The sequence below is a fragment of the Haliaeetus leucocephalus genome, unplaced genomic scaffold (assembly GCF_000737465.1).
Source record: "Haliaeetus leucocephalus isolate CR32 unplaced genomic scaffold, Haliaeetus_leucocephalus-4.0 Scaffold495, whole genome shotgun sequence".
Classification (NCBI taxonomy): domain Eukaryota; kingdom Metazoa; phylum Chordata; class Aves; order Accipitriformes; family Accipitridae; genus Haliaeetus; species Haliaeetus leucocephalus.
In genome coordinates, this window is record NW_010972931.1 from 6,601,603 (window position 1) to 6,618,289 (window position 16,687).

The 16,687-nt window shown below is 41.9% G+C and overlaps 1 protein-coding gene across 1 annotated transcript in view; it reads right to left on the minus strand.

Moving 5' to 3' along the window:
* The window catches only part of MAP4K4 (mitogen-activated protein kinase kinase kinase kinase 4), a 168,600-nt gene that overhangs the window by 36,067 nt on the left and 115,846 nt on the right, over positions 1-16,687 (minus strand). Inside the window, exons 7-13 of the mRNA XM_010575718.1 lie at positions 16,099-16,153; positions 13,547-13,625; positions 11,412-11,587; positions 10,653-10,725; positions 9,975-10,185; positions 2,476-2,637; positions 253-339 (exon numbers count right to left, since the gene is read on the minus strand). Of these exons, the coding sequence (XP_010574020.1) occupies positions 253-339; positions 2,476-2,637; positions 9,975-10,185; positions 10,653-10,725; positions 11,412-11,587; positions 13,547-13,625; positions 16,099-16,153 (843 nt within the window). The remainder of the gene's footprint in view (positions 1-252; positions 340-2,475; positions 2,638-9,974; positions 10,186-10,652; positions 10,726-11,411; positions 11,588-13,546; positions 13,626-16,098; positions 16,154-16,687) is intronic.

Genomic DNA, 16,687 nt, shown 5'->3' on the forward strand with positions numbered 1-16,687 from the left:
CAGAAACTCGACCACCACACCAGAACTGTTCCACTTTAACATAAAGCCTCCTCTTACTGCCCAGAAAGCAGTGTGACCATACAGCACTTCTCATATGTGCCTGTCAGCCCACGACGCTAGCATAAATGGCCTTTTAATCAAGCTCCTTTGTTGTCATACTGTCAGTGCAGCTGTGCCCGACTGAGGGAAGCCTAGGACTGGCCAGATAAATGGATCCTATAGCTACTGAACAAAACAGATACAGTGCTTTACCAGTAACATGGCCTGCTCCTGGAGCAGCTGCTGCTGTAGAATTTCCAAGTGCCGCTGCTCCTCTTCTAGCTGTCGCCTGATATACTCCTGTCACATAGAAATTACCCAGCAATAAATTTATTCAAAAGGAATGCATCAGAACCCCCTGGGTGGAACACCACACGCTACTTCCCCAGTTCAGCTTTAACGAGAAACGCACTTCAGGATGGATTAGTGCCTGCAGAACAATTTAGGAAGCCCTGCCTCCTGAGCATCGGATTTTGGCCCCTTCTGTTCTGAAATTTGCACTCCTGCAAACGTTGTCGGCACGGGCCAGAGCTCGTTTACGTATTTTGGAAGTGGTTTCAAGAAGCAGCAAAATGCACTTGAAGGTTTTGGAAAGTTAAAACACAGCAAGTCCGACTCAACACAGCCAATACAAAGTCACATGCAAGTTGTATTAAACATTAGTTTGTTGCACTGGTGCGATGAACTGTTAGCAACAGCTAGAGCCAGGCGTAGTGTAGGCAGACCTGGAGCAAGCTCCCCCCGAGGGGCTCCGCCAAGTGCGGTCGGGACCTGCCCTGCCGTCTCCCCTGCCGCCCTCACCAGAAGCTTCTCCTGAGCAGACGCCGCCAGCCTTGCTGAATTATGCGATGGTTATGACACAAACAAACATCCACCAGGAAAAACAGAGATTAGACCAAACTCGCTCGCTCTTGCGATCTAGCCATCTCTTCACCCGCAGCCTCAGCAGGTCGAGAGGTTTATCCGCTGCTTCGCCTGACCCCCTGGAAGAACTCAGACTCTGAAGCACCAAACCCAAGCTGGTAACGTCCTATCATGCAATTAATGGAAGTATGTAACATGTGCATGCGCACACACACAAGCACGCGCACACACGCACACATTTACAGTGTATGTATAAAGAAATTAATGGATCAGTGATACAGCGATGGGAGCTATAGAAAGTCTTGTGACAGACTGATGAGATACACTATACTGTTGTTACGCACATTGGCTGAGCCATAGTTTGGGTTAACAAAAATTCTAAGAGGGGGCATGTCTTTTCTTCTAAAAAAAAAAACAAAAAAAAACCAAACCAAAACAATTCAGAGTGGTTCAGCTTGGCCACATCAATTAACCATTTGTCATTATTGGCACTGTGCGTAATTAGCATTTCAACGGTTTAAAAAGCAGCTGGGGGAATACCCGGTGTCTGCCCAAAAGCAAATTGCTATTCTGTAATTAGAGATTTTCTATATATTTATTCCCATTGGTTAGTCTTTTCTCCTTTTGACTCAAAAATCTTTGAAATATATACAAACACAATAGAATTCCCCAGTAACACGATTACCAATGATCTCAAATACAGTGACTTTACATAAGAAAAAATTAAGGTATATCAGGCCAAAACCAGCATTCCTGAAGTTAATGGGAAGTTTACAATCAGCCTCTAGGACAGTAGTTTTGGCCCTTTATTTGGGATCAGTATTTTGCAGTACATGCACAGTAATTATTACCCTGATTATCACGCTGATCAAAGTCTCTAAAGGATTTTAAAACATGCAGATTTCATGCATAAATATAGCAGCTGAATTTCAGAGTTTAAAAGGTTTCTCACCTGTGCTTTCAATGCATTAAGGGCACACTGACACAACTTAAGAAATACTTGCTGCCCGAACTGGCATATATTATTAGAGCTGATTTTAAATAGAGAGCAAGAGAGGGAGATTGCGTTATTTAGGTTTTAGGAAGGAAAACCCTCTGCAGCTCAAAGGTTCCATCTCAAATTCAGCATATTCAAAGTTTATGACGTGCCTCTGACCAATTCTGGGTGCCAGAAGCTGACACGCAACAGAGCTGCCCTTCTCTGGGAGGCCTTCTGAACAGGGCATGTCCTGCAAGAACCACTGATCCAGCAAGACAAGCCTAGAAACGATTTTCAGCCCCAGTGATGATTTTGCCAATTCTGATGGTTTTTAGTCAAGCCCAGGGGCGTGAGCTGAATTTAGAATGAGTACCGCAACAAGACTTCTTTTTTTGAGGGAATATTGAGGCTGCCAGAATTTTCCATAAAGCCCTATGATCTACGTTAGTGCGTTTGCTGTCAGAGACAACGAAGATGAAAGGGTCAGCGTTAGGTTGCCTCTAAGCTGCTTTAGGCTTACTAATTTTTAAAAAATTAAATTGGAATTTAGAAGAAACAAACCTATTGCGCATACATCTGTATCATGGACTCACCTGCTCCCTTTCTACTCTCCTCTTTTCCTCCTCTGCTCTTCTTCTCTCTTCCTCTTCCTTACGCCTCCTCTCCATTTCTTCCAGACGTCTTTTTTCTTCCTGTTCTCTCCGCCTTTGCTCACGCTCTTGTTGCCTTCGAGCTTCCCGTTCTCTTCTTTGTTGCTACAAAAAGGGAAAAGAAACCACAAAGTTTTACTTTTGTTGTTATCAAAGAAAGAGGTGGGGTTGTTTGCTGCTGTGAAGAGAGGGATTTACCAGGACCGGCAAGCTCTGCAACTGAGTGACAAAACATTTTATGCAAGTGTTCCACCAGGAAACTAACTCATACCCAGCACACAACTATCCCTAAGAGCAGCCTTGCTTACTCTCTGGTTTCTTCACGCACACACACAAAGTCACGTACCATATTCCTGACAACCGAGGTGTGGAAGCTCACTGCTGCTCTTCAAGAGAGGCTCACACTGAAATCTCAATCTCTGAACAACAGCTGAACTCAGAGTGACAATTTCCTTGACTTCAACACATTATCTAAATGTTGCCAAAAGGGAATTATCAGCCCCACTGAATCAGCTAAAACTCAAATGACAACTATCTGAGCTTTCGGTAAGCAGCTTCTCTCTTAACACAATTCATGGTCTTGGTAAGAGTTTGGTGGTGTTGGTCCAACAACCAAGCTCAATTTAACGCACTGCCCTAAACTTTGCCTAAGAGAAGGAAGGCTGACCAACAGCACCTTAGCCCCTCCCAGAACATCAAAAGCACCTGTATATAAAAGTGGAAACCAGCTGAGCTAAGCTTTTACACTTACGCAGATAAGCTTCCATGCATGACCCAAATACAAACTGGTGCTGATAAGTCTGCTCAAGTCTGAAAAGAACCTGGAAAACAGCTCTAGAAAGCATGAACTGACTCATTTCTGTCTACAGAGCACCACGTATGACTTCAGAGGAGACATTTTAAATGCCCATACAGTCGTGACCAACTCTTCCCGCACTTCTACAGAAGCATCCAGTTACTCCACCTACCTCGAAATCCCAGGCAGCCTCCCACAACTGCCTAAGCGTCAAAAGACCCAGCTGTCTCCTGTTCAACCATCAACTGGGAATATCTCTACAACATTTACTTCCATTATAGATTTCTATAATATGCTGAAAAATTATAGAAGAAATTTTAACCAAAGAAAGCACACTCAGATTTAATCCCAAGAACAAAATGAAAACCTACATTGTTTACTCCTTTTCACATTTAGGTAAAGATTAATACTATCACCAATTTCTGTTGAAGCAAAGCTGCCACAGATTTGCTAGTCCTAAGGCACCCCAAGTACTCTTGCAAGAGCACTCAGACTGAGCTTTTATTTGGGTTCACAAATCTAGTTACCGGTGTGCATTTGATAGTTGTGCTCAGCTGAACAAGCAAAGGCCAATCTACACTCCCTGTGTTACTTCACAGGATGAGCTTTCTCTGCTTGGCCCATTACCCTGCGTGACTATGAAGTAATTGAAAGCTCAACAGCCTTTTCCATCTTCTGGAATCAATACTGACATGACAGTGGAGAAGAAACACTGGGGGAAAAAAAAAAGATGGTTAAGAATTAGTAGTACTTAAATAAAACAGGCTACTTTCCAATTCTTTTTAACTAGCTGCAGTTTTGGGAAAGATGCAACTTTCTTGAAGACCTCTGTTCAAATACACCCACTCTAACTATGACACCTTCCTTCCTGGCCCATAGCGTCATCCTGGGTTCACTACCAGCTTCCTGCGCCACAAGTCATAAGCTCTTTTCTCCCCCATGTTTTCTGTATCTTCTCAGAAAACACAGCTGCCTTGCTCTTGCATCTCCTCTCCTAACTAAATCCATCTACCAGCCTTTTCTCTCTTGCTTAAGCAAGCTCTCTTCAGTGAATGTAGATAGAAAAATAGCAAAAGTGCTGCAAGGCAGCTATGGCACACGGTGCATTTCATAGGTTTCACTGCTTCCCCTCCTTCATTTTTTAAGCACTGTAAAAGGATTAAGTAGGCACTTTTATTTCTGAATATAGGCATCTGTGTCAAACAATTTTGATATTTAAGTCAATATATTCAGATGCTTCTTGGCTAATCAAGTCTGACAGGCTCTTTGTTTAAGAAAACTAAGATGTGAAGTACAACAATTTTGTTGCCCTGAGGATGCAAGAGACAGCACACTGCTGACTGGTTAATAGCCACATTTATCAACTCAAACACTTCTTAAAACATACGAAACCTGTCTGTCTAACAATATTGTGTTGACATTGTTAAGTAGATATATTGCAGATCTTGGGACGGCATCATTCTCACTACAAGGAAGATGTGCAGAGCTTAGGTCTTTTGGATGAAACAAATTCATTGCTTCTTCAATCAATGCGTAAGTATTCAGCAGTAATTAGAAATAACTGAACTTAATATGAGAAAAATAAGTTACAAACTGACTGAGAGCTGATTTCCCATGGCATCATGAAATAAACAAAATCAGTTGTTAAAAGATGAGCTTTTTAAGCAAACCTCGAGCCAGACTGCTAGCTCAGCACCAACAGTAGATACTTATTACCCAGCAAAAGCAGACACAAAAAAAAAAAAAGGATTCTCTGCCACCAGCGTGCATTTAAGTCAAATTTCCAAAGCACAAATGTGCTATTGTCTGCGCGCCAAAGTACACAGAGAGGTGGGGTTTCTCGGCATCGCTTCTGCCTTCCCACCAGACAGCGCCTCAGCCCCTCGCCAGGCGGGTGGCAAGGGAGGCACCTGGCGCTGCAGGAGCCCGCACAAACACCCCGCACGATCTGCTTATTCCCAGCCCTAGCCGTAAGAGAAAGGCTTCGCTTCCTTTGCATGCGGCCTTTGAAACCTGAGCATCGAACTACTGGCTGCTAACGAAGTGGAATTTACTTTTAAAAAGCCCAGGGAAAGGAAACCTACAGTGACAAGCATCTCTTGGGTCCTAGTCTACATCTTGTCAAAGCGATAGCAAAGCTGGTTGGTGGCAAGCTGTCGTTGACCCAAGCTGTCTTCGGAAGCATCCCTTTAGCTGACTTCCTACCATCCTTCTGTCGGCACAAGGTTGCCTTCCTGACTGCCTCTAACAACTCTTCCACCAATGCCCTGGTCACCGTGTTCCTCAGGCTTGCCCAAAGGAGAGGAGAGGGACAGGGAAAACATTAGCTTAAACCAATGTCAGTTCTGATTATAAAACTTGTGCTTCTGACTTTAGTAAGTGTGATTTTTAGATAATGTAATTTTTATCATGCACTACAAAAAAGGCCTGATATAAAACACTGTTGCCCAACAGACAGCAGGTAGAGAGATCTGGATTCACTGAAATTATGGATGCACATCCAGATCTTCTTTAGCTGGATATGGCATTACCAACTTTCTCGTACATGTCAGATGGTAAGCTTATTTTCAAGGAGATAACTGTTCACCAGAAGGTAAGGGCAGGAACGCTTCAAAGAAATTTCAGAGATGCCAAACCAGGATTTTGACAGAACCCATACTGCCTCAAAGTACTGCATTTCACAAAATTGGCATTTACTACGCCAACAACAAAAAAAACCATGCAGAAAATACAGTGTCAATACTCTGGTTCCTTGTCTGGTTTTAGAGTACATTAATGACCACCTCATAATGGAAGCCACCATCTCCAAACTGGAAAATGATGCAGTAGAGCATGATTTACCAGGAGGGGGCAATGCAACTACACATGCAGTTGGTGTATACCAACACATTCAGGACCTCATTCATACAGCGAAATGCTGAAGATAAATATAGATCCTCTAATTGTATATTAATAAAATATTATTCCTTATATTCAGATGAAGGTTGATAAATACATATATTAATGATTTCTTTCACAAAGAATTAGGTAGCCTGGTATCAGTTTAGGAAGAGGATTGGAAAGATTAATAAAGAGACTTTTGCTTTGCCCACAGTAGAGATAAACCAGAAGTAGAACTTCTTACTCAGTACCAATCCAAAGTGCAAGCGATTCAAATGAAGTAGATATGAACAATCTCCCCTTCTGTAAAAGAAACGAAGCCCTGGCAAAAATCGCCTGCAGGTACCCCAACATTAGCATCTTCGTTTAGATGAGGAGTGCTCTTTTGAAGTGAATCATCCAATCATCTCCACTTATCCAGTTTTGTTTCATATTTTCAAGATGTCTTGGAGTGCCAACCACTCCTTTTGGATGAAATTAAAAAGGCAGATGCACTCCAACCACAAGCAGGCACACAGTCTAGACCTCAGCTAATCCAAAGAAACTCCTCCTGTCTTTAAACACGTGGAGTGAAGTCTTTGGGTCCTCAGCACTTTAATTATTGTGCTCCACAAATCTGCTTCTACAGGACTATATGACTTGCCAATGGAGCTATAACCTACCACTTCAAAAACATCCATCCCGGGTTCCCATAACCAGGGACAGAGACACCATTTAATGAAGTTATCCTGAACAGTGGAGGTCCACCCAGAATGGGGTTCCACCACAGGTAATTCTGAATTTAACCAAACCAGACTCAGTTTTGCAAAGTACAAATTCAAATGCCTTTCGACACCCATCACACCGAGCACCAGTGTCTCCACGTTGCTGAACAGAAACATAGACACATGTTAGAACAGCCGGGAACAGCTCAGATTTCTTAACTATCTAAACAATTATATGTCATATAGCTGATATTTATGCAACTAGACTTCGTATGATTTTTAAAGGGGGGCTGGGGGAAGGACAAATAATTCCCTTCCCAAAATGTTTCAGGTAATTTTCTATACTTTGACCACGTTATCATTTCCACGTCCTCGATAATACGCAAATTATAAGGTTCCTGCAACAATGAGTTTTAGAAGTCACCTATATGCCTTTTAAAAAGTAATCTCTTCCCTAATACTGCTGAGAATTACAGTTTTTGGCAGATGTCCTAAACACCGTTCCTGTTGCAGTCTTGGTCAAAACTGTCTAGGCTCTGTGCCAGCATTGTAAGAACAAGCCCTCAATTTTAATTTAGGAAGCAGGGGGGAGGGAGGGGAGAAGGAGGGGGCAAGTACAAGCAACTTGTCCAGGGAGATTATCTAATGCATAAAATTCTTCGCAAAGAATGTTAAACAGGTATATCCAAACATACACTTACTTTACACAAGGAAAAATTACAAGAAAGCAAGATTTGGCAAAAATATCAGCAAAGCAATGGAAGCCCAGAGACACAATGCCTGACACTAATCTTAACTCACATTACCAAGCTCTTCATTGTTTACTGGCTTCATCAAAACAGGGGGGGTGAGTTAAGGACAAAGTGACAACATTTCAATATTTTGGCCTTCAATTGTGTCACAACACTGATGTTTATCTAAATATGTGTCTACCACCCTTCCCCCATCTTAAAGAGCTTGTTTTGGCTGTTGTTTTGTTAAAAATCACTTGGGATCATACATTTTTCCAACGCAAGATCCAACGCACTAAGTGGGTTTTTCTGAAAGCTAAATATGAGCCTTTTTTTTAATTCACTTTAATAATAATACGCCCGCCCCATCACCTGCAAAAGAAAACCTTTATAGTTCATCATTCATATTTATGTCTCCAACGGAACCAGGCAGAGGGTATAGACTCAATAAAAGGTAAAAGCTTTTCTCTTACAAACTTTACATGGTTTACTGTGTAACCTTATTCAGTAATACATCAACTGACATTACATGCCATCTTGTGGTTGCGGAAGTTGCTAGTTTTGTTTTGTATTTTCTAAAGCAGGACTGATTAAACATAACTTTCAGGTAACTGCTGTTTCTTTTTAATTGCTCATTAAATTATGATTTCTGCAACATCCCCAAAAAGTTCAACCCTGTACAGCAAAAAGGTGCATTGCTTTGTTTCCACTATTAACAGCAGCACCTCCTTTATTTTAAAAAGAATTTACAGATTTCTTTAAAAAGAAATTACAGATTTTAAGAGTTGCACTGATTACTAAAGTTAAATGACCTAGATAATTTCATCGTAATCCCCTTCCTCACCAAAAAAGTACCTCCTGCAGAACCTTAGAGATTAAAGGAGCATTTAAAAGAAAGCATTGACTCCCATACTAAGAAAAATTTTAGAGGCTAAGCGGTATCTCAACTTTCACCCATCAATAAAATATTTTATTTTCATCTTTTCCTAGCCTCTTTTTATTATTTGCCCCCCCCCCCAAAATCGCTACAGAGCCAGTCTAAAAACAGTTGGAAGCACTACAATATTTATCTTGGCACTCTCAGAAGGGTGGGGAAGAAACAGAAGAGAAATGGAGTTTATATGCCTCCCCCTCGTCCCTCCTCCTAGCTTCACGTGTGGCTGAGTCTTTGCTACCAATCCCTCCTTATAGGAGCACTGAACTCACTTGCACATTGAAAAAGAGGGATAAGGAGCGTAATGTGACCTGGAAAGCTATTTGGAACTTTGTATTATTTGTTATGTAAACACGTCACGGGATGCAAATCAACATTTGGTCCTGGTTGCATCCTCGTTAAACATTACCAGGATTTGGAAAGGCAGACTGGGTGTAGTTTTTCCATCATTGCTCAGTGAACAGTTGAAACAGCGACTCAAGCAACAGGTCATTTAAGGACGACTGGAATTTGACCCTGCATTTCCTGAGGAGCCAGAGGATTGGTTTCACTTCAGCTCTGTGTCATACCCAGCTCTGAAAAACTGTTTTGAAATCCTCCCACCTCTGAAGCTTGCACTGCATATTCCATCTACATAAACGAACACGAGATCTTTGGAGGTGAAAAGCATGACAGAACAATATTGTACATGCACATTCATTTTCTTTTATCTGCAGGTAGTGTACGCAAATTGCATACTTACCATATCACAAAAGTATGATTTAAATATTTGTAATTTTTTGCAGAATTATAATTTTAACACTGATTTATACATCATCTTTATAAATCCAGGTGGCTTTTAGTCATCAGGCTACTATGCATGAGAGAGTAGTACATAAAAAAAATAGGCTTCTACCTACCATGAATGAATGCCAAACACAGATATTTGAGAAAGCTTTAAAGGGAAATTTGAAGCATGGTCATGGCCCCCAAAAAAGTAATCTTGAGGCACTGCCCATTTAAAAAAAAAAAAAAAATTTAACAAAAAATCCATCTGGGAATAATTAATGTCTCCCCTTCTCTACAGCTACCTAAAGTCTAGACATGTTGCCTCTTCTTTGGAACAGAGACCAAGACACAGCCTCCCCCCAAATACCTTCAAACAACCCCGCTTTGGCTCCTGTTGCTCCATAGGAGGTGGTGGATATTCAAATGCTTCGGAAGATGGCTCACATTCAAGTAGCCAGACATGCATTTAAGTGCTTTGCTCTACATTTGCCAGTGGATTTGCACATGTTGTTTTCTTTGCTGAGATGTGCTGGGGCTACAGGGAACTCTTTTTAAACGGGCATGGGAATGGGAAACACAAGCTGAAAAGGGGCTTTTTAGCTCCCTGAGCTCCAGCCTCCTGTCTCTACCTCTTCTAGCCGCCGCCTCTGCTCCTTCTGCTGCTCGATGCGCTTCTGCCTCTCTGCCAGCAGCTGCCTCTTGTACTCCTCCTGCTCGCGGAGCTGCTGCTCCTGCAGCAGCTGCTGTCTCCGAAGGGCCTCGGACCGTTCCTTGTTTTCCTGCTGCAGTCTCAGGAAATCACGTCGGAGGGTTGATTCTCCAGGCACATTGACAATGGAACTGCAACAAGAGGAAGTTAAAGCCTCCTGTACAATAAAGCCTGATGGGCCATTAAATACCTTTTCCAAAGCAGGGGGACATTAATAAAATATAGCATGATGTTAAATTTTAATCTCGTTTCTTTCAGAGCGAAGACACTGGATGCATGTCAAATACACGCTCTCAGTGGAAGGCGTGAAATGAGGCCAAGGAAAATAAGGACCAACTCTGACATTGCGGAGCCCCTGACCAATCGTATTTGCCATAAATCTCCCTCCATCCAGACCTCGCTGGCTCTAAGCCATATGAGGGGGAGCTTTAAAATCTTTAGCAGTCACAGAATAGGTATTCAAACCCTTTGGGTGGCTTGTGTGGCTTGTGCGTGCACTTAATAAGAGAGAAATTTAGCACGCTCCTGATTTATAGTCATAGACCTTTACACTCACTTGGCATGGACTGCCCAGAGCCCTCCCAAAAGCAATTATTACCTTGGCTCTCCTTCTTGTTCAGGCACTTCCTCCTCTTCTTCCTCACTTCCACTATATTCATACTCTGTCTCATCTAACAGGAAGGAAACAAAGGTGTAGATAGGGCTTATCTTCAATTTTAGGACAATGGGGAGCCGCAGTAGCGCCTTAGTGAAGCAGTTCCTATCCCCTTCAGTGAGAAGATCTATTGCAGACCCTAGAACTCATTCTACATATGCAAGCCCATCTTCCCAACTTGTAAAGCAGCCCAGTGCTTTGCAGCAGACTTTCAGCGAATTCCCTGAATGACACCAGGTTTTATATGTAAGACAAGACACCTGGAGAACCTTGGCACCACCTGAATAAAGAGAACAGGCTGCCCAAGACATTTGCTCCATAGATTTTGTGATAGGTTATTTCCTGTGAGTCTGATTTATGGCACGATTCCAGGAATGAACCTACCACAGGCCAAAAAATGGAAAGGCACATATGCCAATATCCTCCTAAATACTGTTTAATGCTTGTATGGAAGAGGTGGTGGCCCAGAAGTGAGTAAATTTAACTTATCTGAAAATAAGACACTTGAAACCGATACTTTCTCTGTAGAGGACAGAACAAAACCTAAAAGCCTGCTGATAGTCAAAAGATGAATTAAAAAAGAACCTTTCAAGGGTTTGGGTTGTTGGGAGCTTTTCTAGGGGTAGGGATTTAGAATGTAAACCAGGACAAAAATATGTATTTTTAACAAGCTGCAATACTTGATTTTTAGAAGCTGCATACCTTTCTCTCCTCTCTTCTTCCTGGTCCTGTCTATATGGTCCTTAAGCTGGATTCGGACTTGCCTTTCATTTGGTTGGTCACGTATAAAGGGATGTTTCAAGAGTTGTTCTGTAGAAGGTCGCTGCATGTAATTCTTCACTAGACAACCTTCTATAAAGCTGAAAAACTTTTTTGACCTGAAAAAGCAGGGAGGGAAAACAAAACAAAACAAAACAAGATCACAGGTAAAACTCAGCTCAAACATTTTTTCTGTTCTTCCTCAAAGTCTAATTCCTTTCCTCAAAGAGCATCACGTCCCAGAGGATGGTACAAGCGCTGTCTGCAAGTGTGCCTCCTAAACAGAGCTGAGCACTGGGCTGGATGGACACAGGGCGATACCAACATACCTGCAGTGCTTGGGCACAGCCTTATGCCACAGTGCTTATGTCCCCTCTTTCACAGGCATAATTGCCCTGAAAGGCAGGATCTATTAGTGAAGGCAAATCATGCAAACCCAGCTCTGCTACTTCTGGACCAGAGCTGGGTAGCATCCACCTTGCCTGGAGCACAGGCAGGGCAGCTCTGGTGTGTCTCCACCTGCCCAGGCTATCTAAGGGCACGTCTACTTCAGAAAAGCCGTACCAAAAGCCGCAAGAAGCGCGGCCAACATTCCCCTGACACAAGCAGCACCGCGCTGCCTTTGTACGCACCTGGGCTCGCTGAAAGGTCTGCGAGAATTTAAGATTATTTTGGTTTTTACCTGAAGAGCCACACACAAAAAATCCTCGTAGAACAATAGGTGGGTGTTGAACAGTGTTGTCTGTTCAACACAAGCACTTGGGGTCAAATTCTTACTGACATAATTTAAAGGCAGGAACTGAACTGAGCTGCTCCTGCACACCACATGAAGTGACAGAGTATGGGAATTAGCTAAGCTGGACCACCACCTTCCTAAATTTGCACTTCATTTGAACTCTTGAAAGAGGACCTCTCCAGATAGAAGTCACCAACAAGCCGCCTTGCAAAAAGCCAATAATGGAAATATTCAAAACTGCATTTTTTCATCATTTGTCCTATTTTCTCATAACCTGCCACTGAGCACGCTATCAAAACAGTTGAGCCACAGCAGCACCGGCTTTGGCCAGAGTCACTTTTTGATTTCTAGGTGCTCTCAGCCTGCTCCTGTGCTTGGGCAGCAAACACCTCTGCTACATGGTTAAGTGTAAAAACAACAGTTTCCATCCATTGCTTCGCTTTCCTACTGTAATCTAAGAGGCTGAATTCAAGGTAACTTTGTTGAGGGTTTTTTTATTCCTCACACCTTAAGTGCTATTATTCTAAACAAAAAGGTTAATGAAAGGCTTATGCAAATACTGTACATGCATCTCTATTCCTTTAACATATGCAGAAAGCAAGTATGAGAGAGGGAGAGGAATGCCTTGACAGTACAAGTGCATAAATAAGTCAATCCAGGCAAAGACCAAGCCCAGCAAGCAAGCCAAGTTTATATTATGTTGATATTGAACAGGCAGTCAAATCACTTCATTATTTTGACAGGATCACAGCATCCTGTGATCACATTCAATCTATACGAAACCTCTTTCTAGGGAGTATTGTTTCATATGTGCCAGTTGTAACCAGTAACTAGGAGGAAATCCTCCGATACTAATGGATTCTTCTCAGCTGGCAAGAAGCGCACGCTCAATTCCAATCGTTTACAATAATTATAGTAAAAGCCTTCATTAGCTTTAATAGCTCCTTTCAACTTAGCAACTAGAACACTATAGTACTGTTCTGTTTCTGTGTTACGATCCATCTGAGAAAACATACTGCATATTAAGAGTGCTGTGGGAGTTTATTTTTTAAAATATGGATCCATTTGTCACCTTAATACAGATGCTGTCAAGAAAAAAAGGTTGGTTTTTGTTTTCACACAATTTGAGACAAAATTTCTTTGGGACAAGCAGAACTAAATAAACAACACACACTTTCTATTTCATGTTTTGATTCAGTGGCACAGAAGATAGCAGGGTGATATTTGCTAACTTAAATTGCTTTACAGTTCTGTGGAAGCAGTAACAAAACAGCATGCGATGAGACACAAGAAAACATCATGCTACAAAAAGGGCTACAAACCAGATAGAACTAATACATACCATTTCTTGGATTTTAACCGTGGGGGAGGGTTCCTGGGTATCAGAAAGAGTGCCCTCATGGGATGCATGTCACAAAGCGCTGAAGGAAAGAAAACGAAAAAAAAGAAAAAGAAAACAACAAAAGAAACATACAGATGTTGGCTTAGTTGTTCTCTGTCAATACCATGGCTTCAGCTTCCACAACTATTCCCACCATCCTGACCGCATATGCAGACAGCAACACAGCTAAACAGAATTAGCCTGAAATGACGACAATTCCACAGATCAATGTGCCAAGGGCAACCCCAAAAAGAGAGAGATCAAGGCATGGAATAACCTTCAGAATCAATCATGATGGCAACATCTGTGCATGGCCCTCCTCTGGCCCCAAATCACCTAACTTACATTCTGGTCAATAAAATATTGGGAGACGATGATGGCAGAAGGGAAGAATGACACAGTTACTATTTCATACAAACTTCCCTTCACCTGCCCTTCTTTCCCATTACGGAGGACGCCTCATTTTTACTCTCCCGATTTGGAGATTTTCTTTATTCTAAGGCCTGACAGTTTTGAAGCATGGAAGGGTCTGTATCAGAAAAAGGATTCCCTGCAGAACTGAAAAGCAAACCCGTGACTTTTGTCAAAAAAAGGATTCCCTGCAGGACTGAAAAGCAAACCCAAGACTTTTGTCAAAAAAAGTCCCATTGGTTTCAGCTGACACTTAGCGGGAGTCCAGGATCTCTGCCGGACAGCCTTTCCTCCTGTTCCATAACAAAGCTTCAAGGCAGAGCCAACGCAGGGAAACAAGGGAGGCAGGGAGAAAGGCTGCCCAAGAAAGGTCACTAGAAGCAAATCCTCTGTTTTAACCGTCTTCCTATGCTTGACCTCTTGCACCATCAGTCTCCGCCTGAATGGTCACTGCAGGAACAGGTAATGTTTTCCACACAACAGAAATTCAGGAGAAACAGACTGATGTGGAGAGGATTCTGGATTCAGAAATAGGGGGCCACAGCCTTGGCAGAGAAGCCTCTTGGATGCCTGTGGATCCCATCAGACCACCAAGCTTCGAGGTGGATTCTTCAGCTGCCGCTGGAGGAGGAGGCAGAGCCCACATGCCAGAGGACGGACCAAGGCCAGACCTGTTCAGCATTTACATTGGATCTTTGCTTACTTCTCAAATGCCCCTCTTGTGCTTTTACACAAAGAGGGGCCAAGCTTTGCTTCGGTTTGGAAATGAAAAAATATTATTGTCCAATTCCAGGCTGACAAAACTCATAGACACAGCTTTTAATTGAAAGCCATCCAGGCAGCCCAATGCACTGAACAAAAAGGTACAGCAAAAAGGAGGTCAAGTGGCAGCTCAAACACTGTTGATAAAGCGCTGGCTGAGGTGTCCTGGGAGCAGCTCTCACGTGGGCATTCATGCAAACGTGCAATTAGGAAGGAAAAAAAAAAACCCAAACCATAAGACCTCCTAAAACGTGAATCAAAACAAGAGCGTTGCGATTCAATTTATAAATTTTACATTATTAACAACAACAACGACAAAAAAATCAGGCAGCAGCTATAATGAAATGACCATTTTTTACCTAGAAAAATATCAATACTTTATTTCAACATGATTATTTCAAAGACAGAGGTTTCAAACTGGGCTGTGGTGTGGTGGTTGTTTATGCGTAAAAAAAATTAATTACCTCACTCTTAGGTACGTTGGGCTATTATTTTTTAAATACAGAGCTCCAGTTGGGGGTGAGGGTAAGCATATTTGCTAGTTCAGTAAGGACTTTCATAAAAATTATCATTAAAAGCCAAAACATCATGCCTAATTTCTTTTCTTTTTAAATCCTTCTGTCCTCCTTGCACATATCTGCTGTCTACCTTGATACTGAGAAAGAATAACTATGTGAGGGGAAAATAAGCTATAAAAAGTTGTGCATTTTTGGTTTCCAGGTTTCTCTCTCAGAAATACCCATAACAACTGATAAGCATTCTCAAGCAGGGAGCGTTAAGTTCAATACTTTGTGTTCAAGACAAATTTATAGTTTAAGTCATGTCACTACTAAGGAAGATCAACACCGCCCACTGACGAATGGAAACAAAAGGAAAAGCAATGTTAGCATTACCCAGACCGACAGAAAGCCAACACAGAAACAATTGCTACAGATGCTTTTTTCATTAAAGTCAGTTTTCTCCAGACCCCAGTGGCCCTCTCCCTGGCTGAGGTTTCAGCATCCCAGGCCAGGCCATGCACAAATTGGGACACAACTCCAAAACACAATATACTACCCAGAGGAAGGAAGTCTGACACTCGATTAGCTTCCAAATATTCCTGCTATAGAAATTAAATTACTGCAGTCTGCACTGTAGTGTTTAAACACAATCCTATCTTTATCAAAAGCACTGCTATTTATGGAATTTTATATTTATAGGGCAGGCAAAACCAAAGAGAACAGAAATAACATGAGGATACTTTCAGAAACCTCAAAACTAGGCTTAGATTACAACCAGCATCTCCCAAGTATACATTTCAGTCTTAATCAGCCCACTGGAGAAGCACACGTATCACTTACGGGGAGCTCCTTCTGCCATCTCTATGGCTGTAATGCCGCATGACCAAAGGTCACTCTGCATAAAAAGAGAGAGACCATATGTTAGTAGGTGGATTTACCCATTCAGACAGTAAGACAGTACTATTTACAGAGGCCCTGTAGGTGAGGCTGAAACCAAATACCACGGCTATTTAAATAATATAAGCTATTTTTTTCTTGTAACAGCATCATAAAATCCTACTTATCATAGAATACATATATATATGCAGAAATGCACACACGTATTCATACAGAGTATGCAAACAATCCTTTCTAGTAACATATAAAAATATATTCACATTATGACAATGAAAAATACATTTGCCTGAAATCCAAGTCTATGAAACAACAGAATTTTCAGTATTCCCTTGTTTACAAAGGACTGAACAAGGGCATTGCCAGGGCATGCAGAGATGCAGTTAGAAAAGCAAAAACTCAGCTCAAATTGAAATTGGCCAGAGATGTCAAAAACTACAAGAAAGGGTTCTTCAGGTACATAAACAACAAGCAGAAACAGAAGGAAAATACTGGCCCACTGTTAAACAGGAGAGGTGAATTAGTCACCAACAAC